Genomic DNA, 23,762 nt, shown 5'->3' with positions numbered 1-23,762 from the left:
ACAGATTAGATGGAATTATATAAGGCATTGTGTTATACTGGATGATGTGCTGTTGTCGTAATTGCCAAAATTTGGTGATTTGGTCAACCCTTTGCTGACATATATTAACCATGTGATCAGGCAACTCACTTAAGCTCTCAATGCTCCAGGAAACTTCTGACACTGCAAGTTTCAGGGCAGTTACAAAGCTGTAGGGAGAGTTCTCTAACTAACAAAACCACAGTTCCAACCAAACAAGCAAAAGAAGTTATGATGTTGATATTTCTCCTGGCAAATTTAATTCCAACTTTTGATTCATCTAGTCTATCATCTCACTTGATGTATCCTGTATATAAGTTAAATATATAAGGTGACAACCCATAACTAAATAAGTAAATAAATAAACAAGCAAACAAACAAACAAATAAATAAAGTAATGCAAAATTTGAGAGATCATCTACATTCTCTAGTTGTGGTAGGTGAGATCCAGAGAAGGGAAAGTGACTTGCTGAATGTTATATAAGTTGCTACTTGCCACACTTGTGTCTTGAACCCTGTTCTCCATTTGTACTTCTTTCCACTCCACTCTTGGGTCCACAACTACTTATAAGGAAAGGCTATGTATACCAGGCTGTTTTAAATTACAGAGCTAATAGTATATTATTCAAAATCATTTTGAGAAGAGAACAAATTGGCGATGGTCTATATTGATTCTGTTTACTCTTCTGCTTCGGAGTATTTTTAAATTGAAGCAGAAATAGCAAATGTTAATAAAATTTTAAAATACATATATACATTAGTTTGATTGTTAGGAATGTAACTCAGCCAAATGCATTTAACGAAAACATTTATCTGCAAAATGGTTTTCTTTATTTTTATTCAGACTTGCGATTGATTGATTTTAAGTGATGGATGAAACATTAAATGTTCCCTGACTTGGAGCTTTCCTTTTTTCCATCATAAATTGACATTTTTGCAGGTCCTTTGTGCTGCAGTATTCAAAGATGCCTTTTTAGGAAATAACAAAAAAAATAGTATTTGCTCCAGTCAGCAGATGGCTGTCACATTTTGTTTTCAGTGCTCTTTACCACTTAATTTTGTTTTGTTGCAGCATCGGAGGTTGCCAGTCAAGCATCTGCTATAGCTTATGGCCCAGGACTGGAGCCACTGGTGATGGCACCCATTCAGAACAGCACTAATCTAAAATAAATGTTTAATAAACTGTCCATGAAAGCACCTGGATTTTTTTTTCTTTAAATTTAACAAAAATCGTAAGATATTTGGAGGTTTAGAAACCAATTGCACATGAGATTTGACTTAAGTATTTTTACATGGTTTAAAATATGAAAAGTAATGCAGATTTTTTTTTAATCTTTTGTGAATTCCAGCTCATCAAGGTGCTGTGCAGGACCAGCCATACCAGCTGCCAGTGGAAATCGATCCTCTCATAGGTCTGTCACTTCCTTCTCTCTTTGCGATTCATTAAGCTCTGTATGGTGGCCCTGAAGTGTAGATTACGGTTGTTTTTCACTTGCTGGTTGCTGGGAATGGAATTTTCCTGATAAACCATTTGCATGCAAATTGGAATGCAATGAGCTGTGGCTATGCTGGTATTTCATCAACTCCCCCTCGTTGGTTTGCCTAATTTGAACAGGCCTAGGACGCGTGTCACTGAAAATTAATATGGATGCTGTAATAATGTGTGATTGAGAATGCGCATGAAGTACTGTCAGGATAATATTGGATCTTTTCATCACTCAGACTTGTTGATGAGCAGGAGCGAGGCACGTTATGATGAATCGGTGCACCGGTAATGTGATGGAGCTCCTTTGCTGGGGAAATTTTCATAATAACAGTGGGGTTCTTAGCAGCACTGTGTGGTGAAAAATAAAACCGTGGTGCTGGGGCTTCATCATTAAAGGAGATCAATCCTTTCTTCATGGATCTGCTGTTTGGGCTGAGGGGATTAATGTGCATTCACAGAGCAGTTTCAAAGTTGAAATATGTTGCCCCACCAATAGCAATGTTAAGATATTAGTATTCATTTTCCTGGGACCCAGCAGCCCAGGAGATCATCACTGGAAGTTAAATGGGAAGGGGGGGGGGGGGAGACAGACTGGGGGGGAAGGAGGAAGAAGAAAGGGGGGAAGGAGAAAGGGGGAGGAAGGGAGAGCAGAGAGGAGAGATGTCTACAGAGAAGACCCCCTTTGAGATGAAATGTATCTGTTGTACATACAGCATTGAAAAACAAATTTGCTTTTGTGCCTTTCATGCTTGGTTACTTTATATGTCCATATTAGCATTTTATACCCTTAAATATTACATGGTCAGAGATCAAATGTGGTTTGGCCAAAACTTGAATGTTTCATCTTGGCCTTTGAGACTAAAATGAGGTAGGGAATGTGTTCTTATAAATGGTCAGAATCTCTTTCTCTTCCTCCCTCTATTCAATAATAGTTTTAGAAATGGAAAAACTAGTATTTTCTCCTAAATGATGGGAAGCTATTATTAGCACTACTCTTTGGATTCTTGAGCTCATTTCCCTAGCTTATGTTTTTTTAAATTAGGATATAACAATACAGCCTGCACTTCTAAATTGCGTGCCTTTTTTTTTTTTTTTTTTTTTTTTTTTTAAATCTAAGTTGTTCTATACATGGCCACTCACCTTTTTCCTACTTTAAAGCCTTTTATTTATTTCACTATAGGGCTAAAGTGCTGCCATTTATAAATGTATCATTATGATAGACTAGAGGGAGTCTAAGGTCAAAGCCAACTAATTTATTAATTTTTCACAGTTCAAGCACATATCACAGAAGTACTCTTTCTACATAAAAATACACATAATTCCAGTGGAACCACTGATGTCTTTGCCTAAAGCTTGGAATACCACCTTAGATACTTTTCTGTAATTTTGAATGTACATTACAGAGTTTGTTTTTTTTTAATTGAGGAAACAAAAGAATCCATTTTCTGAGTCATTTTAAATTTCTTCTCTGAATAAATGTAGTGTTATATAGTAGCAAATGTATTAAATCTAATTAGCTTGGATTTTCTAAATTCAGAATTTTTGATATTTTATATATAGTATAAGTAATTTCAATTTAATTGCATTTAAAATATGAATTCAGTAGTTAATTCTTCTGTGTTATCTCAAGCAGGCCTAGTGTGCATTTTCAGTTTTTGATTGTTATTTTACTTTCTAGTCCCATAAAAATTTTTGTTTATGATGAGAATTTGAAGAGTTTCATTTAAGTGTTGTAGAATATGCATGTCATTTGTACTATTGTTCCCTCATCCACGATTGTTATTTTGAATTAATAAGGTTTAGTTGATGACAGTGAGTTAAGTTATATACAGTTAAGTGGAAGTATTTGAAATAATGGATGTCATCATGTTAAATTCCATATCTGCTCCAAGTGGATATTTTATGTTTGAGAACCATGAACCAATCTAACTTTTTTGTCACTTGGCCAATGTTCTTACACCCACATTTATGACTATGCAGAGCTTTCATAGTCTTTCAAAATGACTTGACCCCTGCCCACTAAAAGTATGCATAATTAGAGTAAAGTTAATATAAGGACGGATTTGTGTAAATATAGAATAACCCTTACTTAGAATGCTAATTCTGTGATGGTCAAGTTTTTGTCTCTGTCTTGATCTTATGAAATTGAATGGATTTGTATGGGACTATTGCACAGGAAAATGCATCTCTTCCTTCAAAAACCAGTATTGCTTTTTCAAAGTTATGACAAAAGATTTTTCTCATCTTCATAACATCTGAGTCCTTGAAAGGAGAGAGGAAAAGATCTTACCCACAAAAATTTATGCATTCATAACTACTGCTGACCACTTTGCCAAAGATTCAGAAAGGCATCAGAAGTCTACATTATTCAGTAATAGTTATGAAATACCCTTCAATGCATGAAGTTGTGATAGATGTTATCAGAACTTTAATTTGAAAATACCTTTTCTTAATACACTTTGCTTTCTATTCTTAATAAGATCTCTCTTCCAGTAAAAATATAAAAAAATTACAAATCCCCAAAATCCCACATGAAATTACTGCTCTTAATGAGTTGCATTTAGATTTTTTCAATTAGAATTTTACATTTTTCACCATTTTAGTGCTAAAGACGCAAAATAACTTATTTTTGGTGTTACTTCCTGAGTCTTATCTCTACACCTGTGCTACATCCATCAACAGTGAATTTGTTGTGTTTTCAGAAAAAAAATAAAGACTATAAAAAGAATCTTAGTTGGAAAAGATTTAATATTACCTTTTCACCACTTCTGATTTTGTTTCAGCATCAATTTTTTCTTCCAGAAAAAGCGATCTTATTTAAGTCAGGGTTGAAACATGCTTTAGGACCCTGGAAACTTAGGTTTCTATATAACTAACTTTATAATATCAAGAAGGGCTTATTGAGTATAATTTCTTTTTCTGATAATGGCACCCCTGGTAGTCTATTTTCAGAGGATTATTACCCTTCCCCTGTGTCTCGATGTCATTCTGTCTGCCCTTGTGCCTTCAGATAAACCTCAGTTCACGCATTCTGTAGCAGCTTGGAAACACTGTGTGCTAGTCACTCTGTCTTGTTTTATTGCTTAAATAAGATTCAGGAAAACAGCAATACTCTCTGCTTCAACTTTTTCAATTACACATATCTTTAATAAATAGTCATTCTCCTCTCTTTACATGATAGTGCTCCTGTAAACAGGGGATTGGGATTGCACATCTAGTCAAATTAAAGACCCGTTAGAGCTAAAGTAGTACAAGATGCTGTGATATTTCACAGAATATGTGACATTTAAATTCTAATATCTTTTCCTGTGACAAAATGTTAAAGGTAATAGACTGTCACAACATGACTCCATTCTCATGACAATAGTTGTAATGAGATTGTCAGGAATACAAACTGATCTGTGATACAGTCTTGTGATTGTAATCTGGTTTAGATTTACCCAAGAGCTATAATGCATGTTCTGTGGATTGTATACTATTTTAAAATTGTAACATGTTATTGTTTCTATCCCCTAGGCAAAGACATTTTTGCTAGGATGTTGAATCTGGCTATTCACATTCTTGCAACAAATATGTGCATTTTGTGTGTGGGGTGGGGTGTATTGCCTTAAATGAAAGAAGTATTCTTGTATTTGGATTTATTGCCTGTACACACCACCCTCTCCCAAAAAGAATTAATTGCTTGATTAAAGTGTAGAGTTTCTTTGACTATGTATACTTAATTATTTTTTTTTCATCCTTCATAGCTAGCAATATAGGAATGCACAGGAGGCAAATCACTGACCTTTTAGACCAGAGTATTCAGGTCCACTCCCAGTGCTTTGTCATCACTTCTGACAACCGCTATATTCTTGTCTGTGGTTTCTGGGACAAGAGTTTCCGGGTCTATTCTACAGATACAGGTAAATGTCATTTTTTTCACCACTCATCTCTATTTATACAAGTAAACACTGAAATGCTTAGAATATTTCCTCATATTTGTTCTTTGAACAAGAATGACCTTGTTTGTGATTGGTGAGAGAGAGAGAGAGAGAGAGAGAGAGAGAGAGAGAGAGAGAGAGAGAGAGAGAGAAAGAAAGAAATACATTACCTTTTTATCCCATCCAGGGTGTGCTCACTGTAGGCCATTGTTAAGTTAATCCTTAGTAACCTTTTCTATTCAAAGATTTTTCAACCAAAATTCATTTGGATTATAGGTGATCATTTTTGGAACACAGTAGTTGTATGTAAATAGTATGTGCTTTGTGTATATGGATGAGCTTGTGGGGAATATACATACATATCTAGTGTTATTCCATTTTTGTGTTACTTTATATGGAAGGAGTGGGGGGTTTTTTTGGTTTTTTTTTTTTTTTGTTTTGTTTTGTTTTGTGGTTTTTTGCCTCTACAAAGTCTCATTAAGGATACCTCTTGGGAGTCGATTTTTCTTCTCCTTTACCCAATTCTGCATAGAATCCTACTGAAAACTACACCATCATGAAGAAAAGTAGCTGACTCGTGCTTTATGCATGACAGGAGCTCTTGTTAAGATAGCATAAAAGTATTAGGTCCGTATATTCATTTACATGCATCTGCCTAAGGGGATACACCATGCTCAACTATATTACCCCATGAGAACTAATATAATGAGTTTTTGTAGAGCTTTGCAGGGAAAAGAGTTTCTTCCAGAGTGAAGAACAACATATTGAACTTATGGAGCCTAGTTAAGTTTCATCTAATATATTTTAAGAGTTTCTAGAAAATAATATAAGACTAAGGGAGTCCTAATAAAAATAATAGTATGATAAGTAGGCCATTAAAATAGATTATTCAAAAAAGAATAAATATTATGTGTTTTCCATTTTTAGGTTAATGAAATGGTAGTGGCTATGAAGTTACATGTTGGATTAAATGAGTGACACAGTTTCCTCTAACTTTATGATTCTGTGAAATTTATAGTAGACATATGCAACTCAAATGCTAATAAAATCTTGAAATGTTTTAGAAATATAGTGCTTGATTTAATTGAAATTTTTGATTACCTAGAAGTTTCACAGATAATCCTTTATATTACTATCTTGTTGCACAATCCTTCCAAAATATATTTTCCTACCTTACTAAATAATTCACTAAGAATTTTATTCTTTATTATTCAGATTTTGAGTTTCCTCAGGACCATCATTCTTATTCTCAGTCAAGAAATAAGAATAAAAGATTGAACCAGATGTGTACTGATCTTTAGGCATACATACCCTTTAAGTTGTTTTTGTGAGGCATTTTGTGTTTGTATTTTAAAAACTAAATTATTCCATATCAGCTTTTATTTCTCAGTCATTTTTTAGTAAGGACAATACTGAGGGCAAACCAGACTCTTTCAAGATTTATTAGGGTTTGCATATTGAAGTTTTACTAGAAGTTGCACCTATTAGCTTTCTGAGAAATATTATGCAAATAGCCACTTTTCCACAAAATCTTCCCATTAGAATATATTTCCTTTGATTTTGCATTTCACAGTTTTAGCCCTCCCTTCCTTTGGGGGGAGTGGTTATCATTCTGACATGAGCTGACTTTGCATTTTATGCACCTGTTACATCACCCTACAAATTCTGCTCTTGAGATTATTTGTTATGATGATTAGGAGGTAGTATTTTCAAGTAGATGTTTTTAAAATAAAGAGAGTAGGAATATGTATACAAAGGAAGCTAAAGAGAGATACTTCCAAGTGGTGGAGAAGTTATCATTATGCTAGTGATAAAATTGCTATTCAGATATAAATTATTGTAAAATGAATTTAATTGGTTTTGTTAAAATTTTAAATTTAAATTTAATAAATCTTACAATAATAAGGTTAAGCAAAATAAAAAAGGTTCAGGTTTTCTTCATATAGTCATTGCCCCACCAAGTCAAAATTTAAAAGTGTTTGATTATAAAGATACCCCCATTTTAGAATTCCTGTTATATGTCTCCAGTATACATTTATTTCTTGGAACAATGTATATTACATCCTATGTTTTTCAACCTTACCAAAAGAAATACAGCTCTAAGTCTTTATCTGTGTGGAGTTTTTAATCTACATAAATGTGTTACTTTAATGTGTTCATTAAGGGTTACTTATTTTTTAAACTTTTAAACTTCATTTGGATGAAACTGATCTTGTCCCAGAGAATGAAAAAAAACAAAATATTTATACCTGAGAGAAAAGTCTATATAAAGAAATAAATAAAAAACTTTCTCATGATTTCTTTTTGATTTATAATATCCTGTGGACAAAACAAAATCTATCGTAAGTTTCACTATAAGTAATTTTTTACTCATAGTTTTTTGTTTTTTTCTTTCACAACACAAAAAAAGTGTTTTGTTTCTTTCCTTTTTTATGAAAAAAAAAAGCATATTATTGAATATTTTCCCCAAGCTTGGGAAGAGGAAAAGATTATGTGATCACTAATATCTAAAGGCAAAGGTTTCACAAGTGTTAAATTCAATTTTATTTTAGCATTTAAAAAGAAAAAAACAAAACCTCTTCCTTTATTAGATTTCAGAATTTTGAAAAAATAATTTTTAAACAAATTCTTTTAACATAAATGATATTTTCTGGGCACAACTATTGAAGGAGAGGCAACAATAAAACCTTCCCCCACCAGTGGGAATTATTTTCAGGCAGTCTTTTAGATTCAGTCATTCAGGGTCCTGAGCTTGATTTTTTTTTTTTTTTATTTGTAGCTTAGCTGTCAAATAAGACATTAACTAGAAAATGTGTTCTGTCAAAAAAAGGATAGCCCAGTGCTTGTAATATTTGATATTAGTGTGTGGAGAGGTGGGCTGGCATTAAAGGAAACAACCCCCCCAACCCCCAAAAGGTTGAGGAATTCTTATGAGATTATCAGAAAATAATTTAGGAAAGAGAGCAGCAGGTATTCATATGCTAAGATTTATTTAGGAGGAGTGAACCTTAGCCACATCTCTATATCAAAATACACTTGAGAGGAAGGCCATTAAAGGCAGAAAAGGAAAATGCAGTATTTTTAAGATTTGGATCTGAAGTATAAAATAACTCTGTCAAGTAATAAGGTTAATTTATTTAATCATCTAAGCTATCTTGAAAAATTTCACAACTTAATAGAAAAATTCTGGTAATTACCATAATTATCATAATTAATAACTTTTGCATTTTAACAAACTGCTCCACTCAGTATAAATTGTTCTAATGGTGAAACTAAAAAACAATCTGCAATATCACAATGTATCTGACTTTGATACAAAAGAATGCTTTTTCTTTTGACAGACAGTGCAGTAACTCTGTTGCCAATATGGTGTCTTCTGCTAGTCATAGGATGAAGTTCATGGCCAAATAACTCCATTTCAGCAAGTTAAACAGGTCCTGTTTTTCAGCTTTGGGCACTTATATTTGCCATATCCCTTGCATTTTGAGTACATTGCTAGGAGTCACTTCCTGCCTGGTACTTTGATATAAAACAATAAGCATTTGATTAGCTGTGAAATGTCTCCTCTGCTTTCCCTCTCTAACTACCTCCTTTCGATCAGCTCTGTGCTCCACATTCTTATATAATGCAAGGAAAGGCCAGTGTCTCTGTGCTGCTACAGAGTAGCAAGCATGGACGTTAAAGGCCCTTGAGCTTAGTCCTTGGAATTTATAAGGAGGAACCTGAGGTATAGAGCAGGTAAGTGATTCGCTCGGAGTTAACGGTGCTACTAAGTATCTGAGGTGGGATTTGAACCCAGGTATTTGTGTCTCCAAGTGCAAAATTGATTCAGTTTTATTTGTAATAATACAAATATACTACAACAGAGTACACATATTCATATTAATACACACATTCATATTAATAATGAATTAATATGGTAATTTGAGATTAAAGTGTATTTTTAAACTTTTTGTATATTTTAAACTATATTTAAACTTGAGTGCAAAATGTCAATCATGAATTAATCATTTTCATTGAATATTAGACAACTAAACAAAGTATTTAGTCATTTTCCTACTTTTCCCTCTATGTTTTCCTCACTTCTGTACTTGATTTCTAAAATTATATCTTTTCTCTTAGTAGTCTCATGTATTTAAATAAAATTTAAGACGTCAAAACATGTTAAAAGTAATCACATTTTCTTATTGATACTTATTGGCAGCTTGAATTTATATATGCAGCAGGTCCAATTCTTTGCTTTTCACAGAGCATGGATTTCACTTGTAATAAGCTACAGTTTTTATCAGCTTTGCATGTATATTAGTGGTGTTTTGTAAGCATAAAGGCTTTCTCCTCGTGTCCTTGAACATCATTTCTGGGACTCTGCTGAAAATTTTATTCAGATAGAAATCCATGGGGATATTAATGCATTAAAACACTATATAAAACATTCATTTATTTATTTTATGAAATTTAGAGGTGAGGCAGTCAGATAGTAAAATGCTAACTAGCGAGACGTAGACATGGAATGGAAGGATTGTTCTAGTGATTTAATTTCTACAGAATTTCCACAATTTATGTGCCAGTATATCTGGATAAATGAAGACCAAACTTGTATTTTTATTATGTGTATGTGTACATAAGCATATGTACATATACACATACTTTTTTTGTTTCTCTATATGCATTTTCATACACATATTTAATGTACTCTGCACATAAGTATATATTTTATACATGGGTGTACATATACACATAATCTCCCTGTGTTCTTAGTCTTATTGAGGTTTTCCTTCTTTCTACCTCACTCTTCCTTGCTCTCCCTCTGAAAATTTACCTTTGAATAAACAACTATAAGTTTGTTTTTCATCACTCTCTCTATGGAATGAATTTCAGCTGGTATAAGTAATCAAAGGAACAACAAACAGAAATGACCAACTAGTCTAAAAATCTAGGATAAATTCGTCCTTTCTCCAAATTTATGTAATTTCAGTATTTAATATTAGAAGTATTCCCATATGACCTGTTGCATTTAAATATATATATATGTATATATATACATATATATATTATCCGAGAAAGTATAAGCAGAATGCAATAAACCTTTATTAATCACAATTAATGGAAGAGATCAGACTAAATAATTGAAAAATTCAGAATTATAGAATATTTCTTAAGATAGGCAATTTTGTGATTTTTCTAAGATATAGAGAATAATGCAATGAATTCTGATTCTAAACAGAAGTTTTTCTTACCTTCTTTAATGAATATATAGAAATAAAAATTAATGAGCAGCCATTTGTAGCCAAAAATCAATCTCTTGTATTTCAGGAAAATTGATCCAGGTAGTATTTGGACATTGGGATGTTGTCACTTGCCTTGCCCGATCCGAGTCATACATTGGAGGAAATTGTTACATTCTTTCTGGGTCTCGAGATGCAACACTCCTCCTCTGGTATTGGAATGGGAAGAACAATGGAATTGGCGATAACCCAGGCAGTAAGTACAATTTATTTTACCAGAAAACTTTTTACAATTTGGCTGGTAATAAAATTTCTCCTGTAGATATTTTTTCTTTCTTTCTTTCTTTCTTTCTTTCTTTCTTTCTTTCTTTCTTTCTTTCTTTCTTTCTTTCTTTCTTTCTTTCTTTCTTTCTTTCTTTCTTTCTCTCTTTCTCTCTTTCTCTCTTTCTCTCTTTCTCTCTTTCTCTCTTTCTCTCTTTCTCTCTTTCTCCTTCTCTCTTTCTCTCTTTCTCTCTCCTTCTCTCCTTCTCTCCTTCTCTCCTTCTCTCCTTCTCTCCTTCTCTCCTCTCCTTCTCTCTTTCTTTCTTTCTTTCTTTCTTTCTTTCTTTTCTGTAATTAAATTAACAATTTTAATTTCTCAAGCTTAAATTAAAGAAGGTCTAGGTGGTCTTATTACGATTGTATGACCCCTGATGACTGAAACACAAGTTGAAAATCACATTTTTGGGTTCCATGCTTCCCTCAAAGTCTAAAGAGTAAATAAAGTCTGAAGTCCTAACTGAAAATAGCATTCCACCAAGGAAAATATAAATGTGTCATCAATTGGCCATTACTCCAAATCAAGAGATGCCACAAATTATTTTGTCTGCCAACTATTTATTTTTAAAGAGCAAATAAAAATTGTAATTTTGGAAAAATAATTAAGCCAGATTTTTGCACAATTTGTGTAATAATGTCCTTTCATTTATATATTAAAAAATGGAACTGGTTGTAAAAGGCCAATCTGGAATATTTCTCACTGACTTTTAGTTTTACAGATGGGAAATGAAAATGTTTAGCAACAGCCTTAAAATTCTTTATGAAACTACACTGAAGCAGTAAAACACAAAACGTGCAACCGTTTAAAAGTGTAATTCACAGAAGGCAAAAAAGGAAGTAGCTACCATTAAAACCAATCACACACAGCTGGGGAAAAGAAATGGCTTTTAAAAAAACACATTAAGTAGTAGGAAAAAAACAATTAAAGGGACCACCTGAAAAATGAGAATTTAATTAAAATGATTATGACAACATTGAAGAGTTACTGCAGGAATAGCATTAGATTTTTATTTCACAAAGTAGAGCACTTTAACTGCTCTTAAATATTTACAGTTTCTTAATTTGAAGCAACTTGCAATTTATTTTGTTAGGGTAAGCACAAGTAGTTTTTACCCAAGTAGTTCAGTAGTACCTATTTATGTCACCTTTGCCTCTCAATTAAAAAAACAAGCCACAACTTTAAAATCTGTCTTATGTATCGTTGACTTTTAATAGATTGTGCTTAAATTTCTACATATACTTTTATGGAGATTACATATTTTATCTGGTATAATCTGGAATAATCTGGAACAACACATTTATCAGATCCAATCCTGTTTGCATAAATACTTTGAATATTGATGATCAGAGACTGTATGATGTGGTACCCAAGCAAAATGTTTTCTGTGATGAATTGCAAGTGTCTACATTTTAAACCAAACTAGAAGGATTCCCTCCAAATGTTAGGGGAATCAAGAATTTTAAAGTGTGTAGGGCTGATGTGCAGTGCCACAATGTGTTTTGAGATCAAATTTGAGAGTTCTGTTGCACCTCCATTTTACATGTGGTTGGAACACATTAACCATATGCTGATGGGGTTTTTCCTCTGAGTATTATTTTTAATAAGCGTACATTGTAGTTTTCATTATTAACCTTCAAATCTAACTTATTTTTCCTATCTTCATCAGAAAATAATTCCATAGATGATTGTAATTGCTAAATCAGTCACTTTGTATTATTTATTTACAGATATTTAGAAACACCTTTAAGTCTATCCAGTCTTATCTTTCTTAAACCATTTATTGCCAGCATTTTATTAAACAGGGGGTTGGGGAAATGGGAGCTGATGATAGGTGATGATTTGAGGTTCATACCTTCACTTACTTTAGATGACCATCATTCCATGTGAGATCTGGTTATTCTAGAATGAAATTTTAAAAGTCCCTGATGACACAAGTTATGCCTTTGCATCTCTAAAATTATTGGGTTTCACATCAACTAATTGTTGATGTCTTTAAGAAAGATAAATTCACATAATGAGTAAGAATTTCCAAATATTTTTATAGGAGGCTGCAATAATAAAGGTGGGGAGGGAGAACTTGTCATTAATATCTTATAAAGAACGACACTGAAGAGCTAGAGCCATAAATTGGGAGTTAAACTTGGGTGAATAGAGTATTGATGAAGCTGGAAGACCTGGGTTTCGCTTCCCCCTGAGACACTTTATCAATCTTAGTTTTGTTCATGAGAACAATAATCTGTTGTATACGATACAAGGATATAATGAATATTAAATGAGATCATGTATGTACTTTACAGACTTCAAAGTGCTACATATATATGTGTATATATATATCATTTATTATTATTATTATTATTAATAACCTTTCTTACACTGAAAGATCCATTCACCTAATCTATAAAATAGGAGTAGCAATGATAATAACAATGCTGTAATAAAGCCCTTTAAATAGATAGACAACTTAGACAAACACCAACTTTCTGGACAATCCAATGACTTATAAAAGACTTTTGACTACAGACAGGCTCAGTTTGTCTAGAGACTGGTACTCTTCCTTATGTTTATGTGAAAGTAGTGCAAGAAGTTTAAATGCTGGACAGACAGCAATGTGTTTTTGCTGAATTAATTTTCTCAAAGCAAATTATGTCTCTTTCATAGGATTATAGATTTAGAGTTTAAAGGGACTATATAGGCCCACTAGATCAGCCTGCTTATTTTACAGATGAGGAAAGGGAAAGTTAAGGAATTTGTTCCAAGTTACAATGGTGGCACTTGGATGGACTGAGGTTCAAACCAGGTTCATGACTCCAAATCCACCACTTTGTCCACATCATTACACTCCATTTCTGACCTTTAAACATAACAGATACTACAATTTAATTTAGAGTCATTATTTTCTCTGAGGTATCAAAAAGAAAATTAAATAGAACAACTATTAGTTTAATTTTTTTTTTCTACCCTTGTCTCTAATTCTTGAGAGAGAGAGAGAAAACATGTTTGGACTGTGAACTATTCAGAAATATGTGTGTAAAATTAGTACCTGTTATTGTGTGGATGACATCATTGACAATTTCTGAAGTCAGGTTAATTTTCAGAAGAACATTTTTACCAGATGAGTATTTTTTTTAACTTTTGCACATTCAGTCTGATAGCTAAGTGTGTATAATCTGAACAAAGTATGTGTTTTTTTATTGCACGTATAGTAATACATACAAAGCCCAGAGATGCATATAATAATTTGTTTTACTTAGACTATTGAGTTAGAAGTTTCCTCCCTTCCTATGTGGTTTAAAAAAAAAAAAAAAAAGCACATGAAAGAAATCTCTAGGCCTGTTGTTTTTCAGTTTTTTATAGGTCTCATTTAGTTATGGAGTAGTTTTTCCAATTTGAAAGTCAAGAGAATAAGTCTGCTTTTGAAATTTAATTTTACTTACTCAGGCCATATGCCTCTCTCTCTTTTTTTCCTTTCTATCACTTCACTGTCTCCGGATCTAATACTAGTGCGGTTTGTAAAGTCGATAGCTTTATTACTGTTTGAACAAAAAGAGAGAGAGAATGAAAAATAACATGCTACCCAATTTTAATATGTATATCATCTGGGCAAAGTCAAATTAATTCATATTTTCTATATAACAACTCTAGACAAAAAAAAGCTGTGTTTAATGAAATTGGCCTGTTATATTGCAAATACTACATTTTCAGATCTACTAGAATTTTTTGTCTTTGAATGACAATCATTCACTATTAACTTTTTGTGAAAAATACTTTTCTACATATCTAGAACAATAAACTATAAACAATTTGTAAAGTGTACTTATTACAAATTAATTAGAAATAGCATTGATATATAAATGAAACATCTCACATTTGTTGTTAGTTCCTAGTTATTTTTTCATGAGGGAGAGTCCTACCAGAGAGAAAGGCTTGCTCTTCCTGAGTTGCTCCTTTTTCCTATGTTATTGAAGTCTTGATTTCATAACTACTTATTGCTGAAATAAATAATCATCAAAGTTATTATATTGAAATTTGCAACATTTTAAGCATTGAAATGTCATTATGTATCATATATTGAAAAGTATAAAGTAATTGCTATTATTTACAACTATTTCTTGTATAAAAATACAACCAAGTTACAGTTTGGTTTAAAGAGTTAAAGCCCATTAATTACTTTAAGGCAGTGAATGGGTGGGTATGTGTGCATTTTAATCCCTAGGTAATTAGCCTTAGAGACAAGCATCTACAGACTGTTAAATTGTGACTTAGATTTGTGTTTGTAGGATCTCAGTGAGGTAGTTTTCCATTTGCACATTCTGGTTTTGATTTGATTGAAAGGTGGCATTTTTTTTCTTTGCAATCAGACATGCTAATCTATGTCAGCTTTCTGCTTTATGAGAATGGCGTCTGCGTAGGAGGAAAAAGAGCAACTATTTTAGTTGTGTGTGTGTGTGTGTGTGTGTGTGTTTTCATCACAACATGACTCTGTTCTTTAAAAAAATATTTCAGCACCATTAATTAGAAAGAAGGTTTTATTAACCATAAGGCTAGAAAGAACAGACCACAGAGCTGTTTTTTAAAGTACTGTATGATATAGCTGCCCTGTTTTTTCTCTGTCTAAAACTTCATTTTGTTGTACTCTCATCAATCACTTAAGTCATTACCGTAAGTCCTACTGTTATTAATTTTACCAGTATCCCCCTAATGAGACATTCCTCCTATAATTAAAAATGAATTCTAACTTTGAGGCATTCTAAATTTTTTTTTAATGAATTTAGAATGATCTTACCATATGAACATAAATACTGCCGATATGCACATGTATTGCACATCAACTCTATGAGAAAAGTGGTGGTATAATATGTCCAGGTGTGAATTATTTACTAGGTGCTTCTGTGTATGTGCTTATGCATATGTATATTTTTGTGCACATATACAGGAATTATGTCCTTTTTATGGTAAAACATAATATCTTTCACTGAAGCTACTGATAAATCCTTATTCTTTGTCTTGCCAAAAAATGGCTGGATAGAAACTAACAATTATTACTGTATAGAAGTCAGTGTCTTAGAGCACCATCTGCTGGTCTTCACTGGGAAATTAATAGTACTAATATCTGGAGAAATCTGCTAAATAATACAGGTGTACCTTTAATTTTTTTTTAAGTTGCCATATAAGGTAAATTTGTGTGGAATAGGATCGAAATGGTACCTCTTTGTGTTGTTATACTTGTATTTAACATTATTATGTTTAAAAAGTGATTGTAAAAATGATTATTTTTCTGCTTTGCAGAACAGCTAAGGTATTTAGAAACATGGGGGGGGGGGGATTTTCCTACTTGACAGAAAGCATTACACCTGAATATTTTTCAAAAAATGTGCTAAAAATAAACAGTTATGAGACTGTCAGTTGGTTGAACTTCACTTTAGGAAAAGAATTAGAGACGATAATCTTGTCCAAGAGACTTTATCCCAGTTTGTACTAATTGTGGTAGAGGTTTTATGATTTTAACAAAAGGATATGAAGCATGAGGTTTTTGGTGCCAGAGAATATCCTAGACCCCCTTATCCATAGTGAGATTTGCATCTTTAAAGGAGCCAAATGTGCATTACAGTGATGGCTGTAGTTTCCCTTGTAGCATTAGTATGTCTGTCTCATGGCCAGATATGCTGCTTTCTTCCCTTGAAGAATTCCACAAGTTGGTGTGTTGGCAATATTCAAGTTCAGGTGTCACAAAAACTGTATGCATGAAATTCTCCAGAAGGTCTAAGATGGTTAGTGCTCGATGATGTAATGCAGGCCCTCAAGTTCCAGGCAAAACAACTCTGTATTTACTGCTTGGAACTAAGAGTAGATGTGGTAAAAGGAATTATATTCATATGGCAAATGAATACACCCTTAATGTACACCATATGCAGAGTGGTGGGATGATGTACCAATATATCATATTTATTTACCTTGTTTAGTTGCAGGAAAAAAAAAATGACTATACCATTCAGCCCTTAAGTTGTAGCTCTATAACTACAACAACAGAGAACTGGTGATTTATGTTCTAAATTTGACACTTTGTCTGAATATCTTCATATGCAAACATTAAAACTGCAGAAAAAGTTGTATGGTCTATTCTCTATACTCACATTGGAAATTTAATTTTAAAATTTCTCTGCATTTAACCCAAAAAATAAATAGCAAAAATTTTCTACGGTCATTGAACAATGTTTTTAAGAGACTTTCAAGTAGAAAAGTGAGCTGACCATCCATTTAATTGTGAAACTGAATTTATCTCCACATTCAAACTTTATTTTTCTTTTTCATGAGGGTGTAGAAAAGAAAGAAAAGAAATTGTAGGAAGAGAATTTATTCAATATAAAATCTGGATAATAAATGGGACTATCTCCAAGAAAAAAAAATAAATGCAAACAATGACAAGTTAATGTCTTCATTTTCTAGACTACTATCAATAGGATATGCATTTTTTAAAAATCAACTTTCCTATAAAATTGTTAACACAGAGATCAAATGTAGAGTTGTTTTGATTTTTATAATGCTTGCCTAAAGCAAGCATTATTTATCTCAGATTATCTTCTGGGTTTTTTTTTTATTCTTTTTTTTTTTTAAAGCTTTTTATAGGAATCTTCTTTTAACTTGAATAGTAACTTCTCTCCACTACTGCTGCTGCCATTATTACTGACACTACCACTGTCTTTACCTTCTTGCAAGTCCTCCTGGGTCCTGATGACTTCATACACAAAAGCAAAAGGAATAAGTGCTTCAGAGAAACTAGGAGTTTTAAAAGAATTCAGTAATAAAACCTTTTTTGTGGGGGAAGTAAGAGTTCATTTTTAGAAAACTACCTCCATCAAAAAACAGATCAACAATTCTTGTCTGAGAATTTTTAATCAAGAAGATTTGATTACTGCAGTACTGGGGGTTTTTTTTGTCACTTATCTTTAGTTCTAAGTGCCAAAGATAAGATTTGAATCCAGTTCTTCCTTACTCTAAAATTGGCTGTCTGTATACAAATTGCCCCCCTAGTTTGTCTTTTCATATGTCAGCTTAGTTATTGAGTTGTTATTACTATTATTTTTGCTATTGTATTATTATTACTATCATATTAGGAATTATTCTTATTATTAGTTATTTTGAAGTAGGAAGAAAAAGGGTGTTATATTTAGATAATGGTAAGTACATTTATGTCTTTGCTTTTATTTGTTCACAATTCTAACAATGCATTTCCCCCATATGCTGAAATACGCTTCTTCAGAATCAGAACAGTTTGGGTTTCATGGATATGCAGGAATCGGCTCCAAGACAGCTCCCTCTTTGGAAATCACTATATGCTACAAATCAGTGGTTAATTTATTGTTTTCTTGATTGTCTATCCTAGAGAAAGCGATTTCTCAATCGTTAGTAATGCAGATAAACTTAAAGATGTGCCATCATTTATTTCTCTTCAGAGAGCCAGCTCTAGCTTAGAGGCATTTTAGATAAACCTAAACAGCATCGTTCACTAGTGCTAGAGTCAGCATGGACTCTGGCGTTCACCCCAGATTCCTCCTTCCTGGCTGTGTGATTCTGAGCCAGTCATGGCCACTGAGAGCTTCAGATTCCTCATACACAATGAAAACTTAGATTAGATGACCTAGACCAACTCTATGGGTTGTTTTTTATCAGTTAGAGGCACAGTGCATGGATAACTCGCTGGTCCGGGAGTCAGGAAGACCCAAGTTCAAGTTTAGATTCAGACACTTACTAGTTGTGTGACACTGAGTAAGTCACATAAACTGTTTACCTGAATTTCCACCCACTATAAAATGAAGGTAATTGTAGCACCTCACAGAATTGTTGTGAGGCTCAGATATGAATAATATCTAGTACATAAGAGGTGCTATATAAATGCTTATTCCTCATACTCCCCTTTACACTTGGCAAAAATCTGCATATTTTGCTGAAACAGATTAAAATTCTTTCTTTGTGCCTCAGTTTCTTCATCATTACAAAGTAAAAATTGCACTACATGTTCTCAAAATTCCATTTCTGCTCTGCAGTTCTGTGATCTAAATATATAATTGTGAATTCCACATGCCCCATGGAAGAAATATACAAAAAAAAAAATGTGAAAAGAAGATATTTCAAAGGATTGGTTGTGGTTTAGTAGATGAGTTGTTGAAAAGACATTTTGAATAGCCCAAACAAGGAGTTATCTTTTTTAAGGATTAAATCTTACATAATAATGTTACGTGGTCATAATTCCACTATAATAAATTCCACTAGATACTCAGATCTTTTTGTAATAAAAGGATTTAATTGCATTGCTAGAAATACCTTGTATATTATACCTGGAGAATGAGGTAGAAGATGAAGTTGAAAGTTTAAGTTAAGAATCATAGAAATCGCAAATTAATGAAGAAAAATGCTTTGAAGACAATAAGAGAAAGGTGGGGATACCTTAATTTAGCTTAACTGTTACTCCTTATCTGAGTTCTTTGATCTCTTTCTTAGTGGTATAGGAGATTTCTTGACACTTCTGACTTTAAGACTTGAGGAGTTCTGTCTGTGGCTCTGCCATTGACCTAGTCTTCCATTTTCAAAACCTTAGTTATGTCTAATTCTTCCCTCTTTCCCTTCCTTGACAACATATATCCATGTCCCAAGCTATCCCCTTTTCTATTTTTCTTTTAAAATTTTTTATTGATATTCTTTGATAAATCACCCACATTTCAGTTTCCCCTCATTTTAAAAATCACGCCTTTTTTCCCTCCCTTCTATTTCCCTCACACTTGGAAAAAAATCCTTGTAACATGGATTCCCATACTGACCATGTCCAAGAAGCAATGTCTCCTTCGGAACATTGAGTCCATCCATCACTTCTCTTTTAGGAGATGGATCAGTTATTGATTATTTTAAGCATCATACTGTGTGTTAAACACTACTAACCTCTGGGGATGGAAAGAAGGATAAAAGATAGTTTCTGAGGTTAGGGACCTTCCCAGTCTAATAGGGGAGACAACATGTAAACAACTATGTAGAAATAAACTGTATGGGAGATAAAGTGGAAAAATCAGCAGGGGGGAAGCACTTGCATTAAGGAGGATCAGTAAAGACGTTTTGCAGGAGGTGAGGTTTAACCATGGTTGAAGGAAGCTAGGGAGCAGAGATGACGAGAGAGTGTTCTGAGTGTTCCATGCAGGAGCAATATCTGGAGTTGAGAGCTTGAGTGTCTTGCTCAAGGAACAGCAAGGAGGCCAGTGTCACTAGTTTGCAATAGATGTGGAGAGGAGTAAGATAGAAGAATGTGGAAATATGGGGAGGAGACCGATCACAAAAAGCTTTTATAAAAGTCAAACGGAGGGTTTTATATTTGATCCCAGAGGTAATAGGGAACAACTGGAGTTTATTGAGTCATGGTGGATGGTTAAGGGCAAGGAAGATAATGTGTGTTCTAGGAGATCACTTTGACACGTCACACGAGTGAGAACTGAACTGGAGGGGAGTAGGGTTGTGGCATTGAAATCAACTACAAGCGGGTGTAGTAATACAAACATGGAGTGATGAGGGCTCATTTTAGTACGATTACAGTGTCAGAGGAGAGAAGGGGCTATATCCAAGAGATATTATAAAAGAAATATTAACAGATCTTGGTAACATATAGAATTGGAGAGAGGGAGGGAGAAAGAATGAAAATGAGAGAGAGGGAGGAAGGGAAGGGGGGAGGGAGAGAGAAAAGAGAGGGGGAAATGGAGGGAGGGAGAGAGAGAGAGAGGAAGAGAAAAAAGAGAAAGGAGAAGGAGGAAGAATAGAGAGAAAAAGGGAGAGAGGAAGGGAGGGAAAGAGAGAATGAGAGTGAAGAAGAGAGGGAGAGGGAGGGAGGGAAGGAGGGAGGGAGGGAGGGAGGGAGGGAGGGAGAGAGAGAGAGAGAGAGAGAGAGAGAGAGAGAGAATGAGAATGAGAATGAGAATGAGAATGAGAATGAGAATGAGAATGAGAATGAGAATGAGAATGAGAATGAGAATGAGAATGAGAATGAGAATTCTTTTAGGACAGTACCTAGGTGTAGTATCTGGGTGAGTGGAACAATGATGGTGCCCTGGACAGTAATGGGAAGGAAAGAATGAGTAAGAGTTTGGAGCATTCTTCATTTTCAATTGCTTTGTTATAAAATTGTTTCAATCACGTCTGATTCTTCTCAACCTCACTTGGGGTTTCTTCACAAAGACCCTAGAGTTTCTTCTCCATCTCATTTTACAGATGAGAAAATTAAGGCAAACAGATTAACTTTACCAGGGTCATATAGATAGTAAGTATCTGAGGCTGGATTTGAACTCAGGAAGATGAATCTCCCTGACTCCAGTCTAGTGCTCTATCCACAGCACTATCTAGCTATCCTGAACACTAACCTCTTTCTTCTCTCTCCCCTGTCCTAGGAATAATGAAATTTTTTTTTTAAATATGGAAAGAAATGTTCAGAAAAGCTAATCAAATATATCTGCCAAATTAAGTATAGAATTTCACATCCACAGTCACCTATTTCTGCAAAGAAGAGAAAGAAATGTATTTTCTCAACTTCTCATGCCTTCTTCTCTTTTCACTAGGACCATGTGGTACAAGCAACTACACGTACAATCAACTCGTTATCACCTTCCTGAGCCACTGTAATAGCTTCCTTGTATGTCTTTCCACCTCTACAGCTCTGCTTCAATCTATCTGTCATAGCACTGTAGAACAGTATTCCTTAAATAAAAACATGGTCATTTTACCTCAGCTCAAAAATCTTCATTGACTTGCTGCTGTTCAAATCCCTCTGCCTAGTAATCAAACTCTGAGTCATCTGTAGCCATCATCTCTTGAATTATTTCTTATTATTTATTATTACAGTCCAAATAAATTGGACTGTTATCTCTCTTTCACCTCTCCCATCCCCCAAGGAAGATCAGACAAATCCCACAACACAAATGAGCTCTCTAATTCCCTTCTTTTGGGGTCTTTGTTCACGGGGTTCCTGCTCCTAGAACATAGTCCTCTCCGTGTTTGTCAAGAGTTCCATCCATCGCTTAAAATCCAAATCCTGTGTGATCTCCATAAAACCTTGCCTTACTCACCCAGTAGTTAAGAAAAATTAAAACTTAAAAATGATCTTTCCTCCCCACTCTTAAATGCACTAATCACATTATGTATCTTATTCTGTAATTCCATGAAGACAGATACTATTTCTTGCCTAAACTTCATTTTTTTACTTCACTTAATGCAGCGTTCTACACTATAATAAATGCGGTATTTGCCAAATGAATGAATAAGAAAGGGGTAGAGCTGAAGAGTAAATTCTGTTCAGTGAATTCAGCAAAGGACTTGAGAAGATCATAGGATGATAGGGTCATAGATTTAGTGTTGTCCGTTGTGAGTACTGGAGAAACCTATTATGCTTTAATATTTTGTAACTTGGTGTTACTTGAGTAGACATTCTAAAAAAATTTTTAATATGCACAACCCTTTTTTTGTGTCGTTTATAATGAGATTTTCCCCATAATTTGAATATGACATACTCCTTGAGGAATCTTATTGAAAATGTGAATGCGTACAAGTGTAAACTTTCCCATTTAAAACCTGTACTCACATTTTCTTATGGCCTCTTGGAGCTCAATGCCATTGCTACAAAATGGGAAAGAAAGCAAATCTCTTGGTAGAGAGGTCCATTTCATAAGCTGAAAGAGTAAAGCATTGTTACTTCCTTTGCATTTGTAATCCAACATTGTTTTTGTTTACAAGAGGAACTTGCCAAAAGTGTCTCAACTGATAATGAGAAGCTTGCTATACTTAAAAGAAGCAATGATGTAAGCATTTTCAAAACTTGCCCATTCCGTCAACTTTGAAAAATTAGAGCAAATGTGATCATATTGACAAAAAAAAAAGAAGAAATAAATCTTGGGCATAAGAAGAGAAACACTTCTCAATTTTTGAGGGGTTTTGTTGTTGTTTTGTAATAAGATATAGCCGTCCATTTAAATTTCCTTTTAGACTGACAACTTTTATGAAGTCAGTGTGGAAGCTTTGAAAAATATTTCCCAGCAAATCCTCCTTTTTATTATGTGTGAATTCTCATTTTTTTTTTGAAAGTTTCATGTTCACTGTTTTATGTGGATTTTGGAAGTATGCAAAGTGTTACTAAGATGAAACAAAACACCATTGGGATGGGTATATGTATATTTTTAAAAATTGGGTACCAGATAGCATTACAATATATCCATATGTAAATATATGTTTATTACTCATATGCACCTGACAGTTTTATTATAGGGTTTAGTCAAGGATCTGGATTCTTTTTACTTACAGTTATATTGTAGTTTTAAGAGATCAGTCTATGAAAATAAATTGATCAGTTTTTTAACACTTCAATTTATTATATATTTTTGACATTATTTTCTTTTTAAATTTTGAATTCCAAATTCTCTCCCACTTCTTCCACACCCACTGAGAAGGCAAACAACATAATAGATAATTTTTAAAACAGAAAAACATTGTTTTACTTATTTTAAAATTCAATATTTGAATTTTAGTTATTCTTGGATTGTTCTTAAACACTTAACAAAATACTGTTATAAGAATTCTTTTGGTAAATGCAATTTATCTGAAGCTCAGAATTATAAAGTGTAATTTTACATGAAGGCTTAATAATAAATCTTCTATAACTATGGAAATAGGATTTGAAAATTACTAAAATGATTAGGATTTTAAAAATCCATCCTGATGACATACAGAAGAACACCTCAGAATTCCTATTAATGTTAGAGGGAAGTTGACTGAAG

The 23,762-nt window shown here is 33.4% G+C and overlaps 1 protein-coding gene across 8 annotated transcripts in view; it reads left to right on the top strand.

Moving 5' to 3' along the window:
• The window catches only part of LRBA (LPS responsive beige-like anchor protein), a 754,452-nt gene that overhangs the window by 711,441 nt on the left and 19,249 nt on the right, over nt 1-23,762 (top strand). For all 8 annotated transcript variants that reach the window (XM_012552173.3, XM_023505940.2, XM_031943309.1 and 5 more), the window contains 3 exons: nt 1,368-1,430; nt 5,251-5,406; nt 10,738-10,905. In XM_012552173.3, coding sequence (XP_012407627.1) covers nt 1,368-1,430; nt 5,251-5,406; nt 10,738-10,905 — 387 coding nt within the window. The remainder of the gene's footprint in view (nt 1-1,367; nt 1,431-5,250; nt 5,407-10,737; nt 10,906-23,762) is intronic.

Source organism: Sarcophilus harrisii, chromosome 6 (assembly GCF_902635505.1).
Source record: "Sarcophilus harrisii chromosome 6, mSarHar1.11, whole genome shotgun sequence".
NCBI classification, from domain to species: Eukaryota; Metazoa; Chordata; class Mammalia; order Dasyuromorphia; family Dasyuridae; genus Sarcophilus; species Sarcophilus harrisii.
The sequence above is the reverse complement of the archived record's forward strand: the minus strand, read 5'-3'. Positions and strand labels throughout refer to the sequence as shown.